Genomic DNA, 4917 nt, shown 5'->3' on the forward strand with positions numbered 1-4917 from the left:
TGATGAAGTCACTACCTCATCAATCGATTTGCCATCCTTACCTAGTACCCGTTTCCTAACAACTGCATTACTTACCCGGTAGTCCCAGGATATACGAGCAATGCTTCGAAGACACCTATGATCGAATACTAGTAGCCTATGAATATCCTCTACTCTTATCGGCCATGTTTCACTGCCATAAAGCAGGATTGAATGAACTGCTGCACAGTAAACCCGTCCTTTTGTTGCTAGACGGATATCTCGCCTACGCCATAAATGACGCAAGTTGGCAAAAGCTAGACGAGCCTTCTGTATCCGTGCTGAGATTTCGTCACACACCAGACCACAAGGGCTGATGAGACACCCACGATAAGTGAAGCAGTCAACACGCCCAACTACTTCACTCCCTATTATTAGTTCACTGACTAGACTAAATTGTCAGACCACAGAACCGATAATTTTTATTAATAATTACGACGCAAACATGAACCACTTTCTCTAATAGTCCAACCACTAGTGTTTACTTCTCAAATTAAATTGGTTGGTAGACATGAACCACCTTTTCTAATAGTCCAACTACTATTGTTCACTTCTGAAATTAAATTGGTTGGTAATTACGATGACAAGCATTTCAGTCAACTCTTAAGCAAGTCCAGTGAAGTACAAGTCATTCAATTATAGATAACACATTTATTCTGAGAAGTGGTTTCAATGAAAAAAATGAGCAAGGTAAACAAAATTCTGCAATCAGGTGCACACAAAACTGATTTCATCAAATGGCAACCAATGAACATTTGAGATTGCCATCGTCATATAGCGAGAATTTGTTCAAAGCTCATAAGTTCCATTGATCACTTCTTCTCCAAAAGCTCCATGATATCTCCTTCAATATCCTACAAAAAATTAAAAGTTCGGTCAGAAATCTTAAAACATATGTCATTACTTATCGATAGAATTATAACAGTCTCATGAAATTTCTTACTATTAGACATTAAGCATCATACTTGGGATTAACCACCTAATACGGTAGACGGTCAAAATCAAGGAATTGTTTGGTATGCACATACATCAGTCCAACTTCCCGAACTCCATACCACTATTACACACGAGAGAATCAACGCTATGTGAAGCACAGTACATAAAAAATGTATTACAGAAAGAAAATGTGGGATTGGAGAAAAATAAGTTAGGAATGCCAGATAAGAAGTGGGTCACTTCACGCAATCATATGTTGCGAGTATCTCGCCAATATCAATCAGTAAGTCTGCCCTAACAGACACACGCCAGGTAAATGAAGAATATAAGAAATCACTTGTAGGAAGTTAGATTCAGAATACATATGAATTACGTAGTGTGAGAAAATTAGATATTCCTAGCCCTTGAAATCTGCAGTAGTCCAGGATTACACTATTGTTTGACACAAACTGTGCCAAGATTGATATATTGTTCAATAACCGCTACACATCAAAGTACTGAACGCGCTAACCGGTGTCACTAAACCAGGAAATGGAGAGATGAAGACTGTCATACAAAAGTCTCGTACACTTCCACACAAATCTTAATTATCATACTTACTGCTTGTAGTACGTTGAGGCACGAATAATTGTAAGCGTGCGGACTATTACAAGGTGACTTAGGTATCTGTATGCAACGATGGACCTCATTCATATACCATTAAACTAACAAGTAACTAAAGTTGATATATCATTTTGTCATTCATGAAAATTAGCCGGTGAATTTATCAACATGCACGGCTATGAGGTGATATGTTGTGTCCCGGTAGTTTTTTCGACGTGTAACCACTTCTGAGGTACGACTAGTTTGGAAACGCATTGATGAAATCACCAAAACAACCGCTATTCAACAAAGTCACTAACCGGCTAAATGTTCAGAACATTAAACCTTCTTAATAACAACATCAAAACCACAGAGACTATAAGCTACGTGACGTGGCCTGACGACATTGCTTGCGATCAACCAAGCGGAGGCAATAACTATATTTCAATTGTGAATATTTCGCTCCTCAATTTCTGATGTTAGTATACGTTACTAGTGTTTGTTTGGACGTGTTTTAACACTGATTTCTTGTGATGTAAACTATATGGTGACCTTAAGTGATTTGTTTATGAACCATGCTTTACGTCTACATATCATCAGACGGAAGTTAACGCATCCAATAAGTGACTACAAGTTACATGCTTAAGAAATAGCACGACAAAATATTTCAATAACCCAGGAAAAATCGAAGTGTATAGGATAGATTGCTGAGTTTGCTAATTTATCCTTAAGTTACTTCTATCTATTTAGACAGTCGGAACTGATAATAAAATCAAAATATTGAAAATTCAACAACTCACATATGGGGCAGTTGTAGGAGAATATCTTTTAACCGGTTGTCCTTGACGATCTACAAGAAATTTTGAGAAGTTCCACTTAATATTACTACGACAGTAACAAAGAAAAAACAATTACTTTGTTAAGGTACCATGTTGTCTACTTTTGAGGAATTTATAAAGATCATCAGCGTCAGACCCATTGACTTTTATCTTCGAAAACATATCGAATTGGACGCCGTACTTCTCAGTCACGAACTTCTTAATCTCCGCTTCTGCCCAGGGTTCCTGCAAATAATATTGGTTTAAGTGATACACACCTGTCCACCGAATTGATTGCAGGGGAATGCTAATATACGGAGGCCTTTGCCAACCAGTCGAGTGTGCATCTCCTGGAGTTGGCGATAGTTCTTGTCCGTTGCGCCTCACTTGCAAGCGACATTAACAATTAGACAAACGTGACCACTAAACAACAAATAATTATTATTCTATATAGGAGAGTAATATCGAACATACCGGTATTTCTCTAAGGAGACATCCACACCATTGATATCCTTAACAGTGAATTCATATATTGAATTCCAAGACTTGTGAGATGAAGACTTAAGGAAGAAATTAGAGGGACCACAACGTACCATCGCGTTACATCTAATCGTGAACAATGTTTCGAGAGATTTGAATAAGGAGCGGCAAAACACCTCTAGGCTGGTGTACAAGTGTTTCAAATGGTCGGGAACAGAATCGAGGCAGAATTCGGTCAAGAAGCCTCCTTGATCTGTAGCAATTGATCACGTATGTACACAGGTGAGGATCTGGATGTGTGAAAAACTAGTCAGAGAGGTCTATGTAAATTAGTACAAAATGCATTCTCGAATCATTAAGTACTGATCAAGTTTCTTCTAAAAGAGCTTGTAGGAAACTTCTTGGACCACGTCAACCGTCATTGAATTCCAGCATTTGACTGCTCGTAAAGAGCAGAATGTGTGCCTACAGTTCATTCTGTTATGTTGTGATTCTAATTTCTGGATATTCTTCCTGAATGTGGGTTGGAGTCGAGCGTAAATAGGTATTTTAATGGATGTCCAGGAGTGCTTGGGATGCCGTGTGTCATTTAAAGGTCACTTTTAAGTTGTTTGTACTCCAGTGACTAACGATTCAGACATTCAGGGCGTTCTTTGTGAGGGTTGAATTTGAATCTCTTAACTGATATCGTTGACCGACCTGAAATGCATTCTATAATATTCCTCATTTTTATGATTGAGGAAAACTTATTGCGCCTCCATATTCTAGACGGGCCGAGCCAAAGTGCTAGTAATTAGTGGATAGAATTTGTTACTCAACTGTTCATTTAGAGTTCGTCGCTTGCTTAAGGCTGTTACCCCTATTAGTGCATAGGCCACCGAACAGAATTCTAACACCAACTCTGTGCTGTGCTCTCCTTTCCATTTGTTTACAAGTGGTATTTATGGCCTCGATCTTTGTCTCTGGTTTTCGGTGTCATGTACTTTTTGATCTGCCTCTATTATTAGTGGTGTGAGAATTGATTCATATCTTGCCTTGTGATGTGTTAATGATCTGAGCAAAGTGTGACCTATCCACATACAGAGTCTCTTCCTGACCTCGTCCACTGGCAGATGGATTGTTCTTTCATACAATGTCGGTGGCCTGCTTAAATATCTGGGCTACCTGTTTCTGTCATCCAAAAATTTCAACAAGTTGTCTTACTTATTTTTTTAACATCTCATTATGTCGATTATTCGTATATCCTATACAGGCGTGTTTATTAAAAGCCTACGTCCTTTCGCTGCTAAATATTACAAAAAAGTACAATAAGAGACATCGTTGTGGTTGTCAATATGCATTAAAGAGAATTACTATTAATCAAATGTCAATTCCCGAGCTGCTAAATTTTAACTGCCGCTCACTAATTTACAAGGTGGACTATCTCCAATTCTTAATCAGTCAACCTGCAATAAAAGAGCACAGTGATCCTTATCAGTTTGCTTACAAATGCAAAAGAAGCATATTAGATGCCGTTGCTGTTCTGCATCACAGTATAGTGTTCAACTTGGAAAAGGGTAAGAAGCATATTCGATGCGATTTTCTGGACTATTCTGCTTTTGATTCTATTTCAAGACACCTCTTACTTAACAAGCTGATCAGCATCAACACCGACAGCTGGATAACTAATTGGCTATGTTCCTACCTTTCTGGAAGAGAACAGTACACTAAGTTTGGAGTAAAGTGTTCAACGTATCTACTGTCAAATGAAGATGTGCCACAAGGAACTGTTTTTTCACCTCTTCTTTTTTTCGCGATCTGCCATCTTCCACAGAAAGCACTTTTGTGAAATATGCGGATGACCTAACTGTATGTATGCCAATTTGTACTTTATTACATCTCATAGAAATGAACGAGTTTTTGTCTCGTATTAAATGGTGGTCTGTTGGTAATGTTCTCTTACTTAATCCATCTAAATATCAAGCTGTTAACTTTAGCCTGAGACATGGACTCTGTGAAGAACAGATTTTTAGGGTTAACCTAGTATATAACCTGTATTCTTAAGCTTGTCTCAAATTCGATAATTCGTACAGACTCAGACTTT

At 38.2% G+C, this 4917-nt stretch overlaps 1 protein-coding gene across 1 annotated transcript; it reads right to left on the reverse strand.

The window, feature by feature from the left end:
* Positions 1-830: 830 nt before the first annotated feature.
* On the reverse strand, positions 831-3035 carry Smp_058690 (glutathione peroxidase, putative; the record flags this gene model as incomplete). The annotated part of the gene is made up of 6 exons (XM_018790830.1): positions 2948-3035; positions 2828-2914; positions 2633-2776; positions 2452-2600; positions 2337-2421; positions 831-872 (listed from the first exon to the last, which is right to left on the reverse strand). The coding sequence occupies exons 1-6, from the start codon at positions 2948-2950 to the stop codon at positions 831-833; spliced, it is 510 nt and encodes a 169-aa protein (XP_018645850.1). The 5' UTR covers positions 2951-3035.
* Between the last annotated feature and the right edge of the window lie 1882 nt (positions 3036-4917).

Source organism: Schistosoma mansoni (assembly GCF_000237925.1).
Source record: "Schistosoma mansoni, WGS project CABG00000000 data, supercontig 0013, strain Puerto Rico, whole genome shotgun sequence".
Taxonomy (NCBI): Eukaryota; Metazoa; Platyhelminthes; class Trematoda; order Strigeidida; family Schistosomatidae; genus Schistosoma; species Schistosoma mansoni.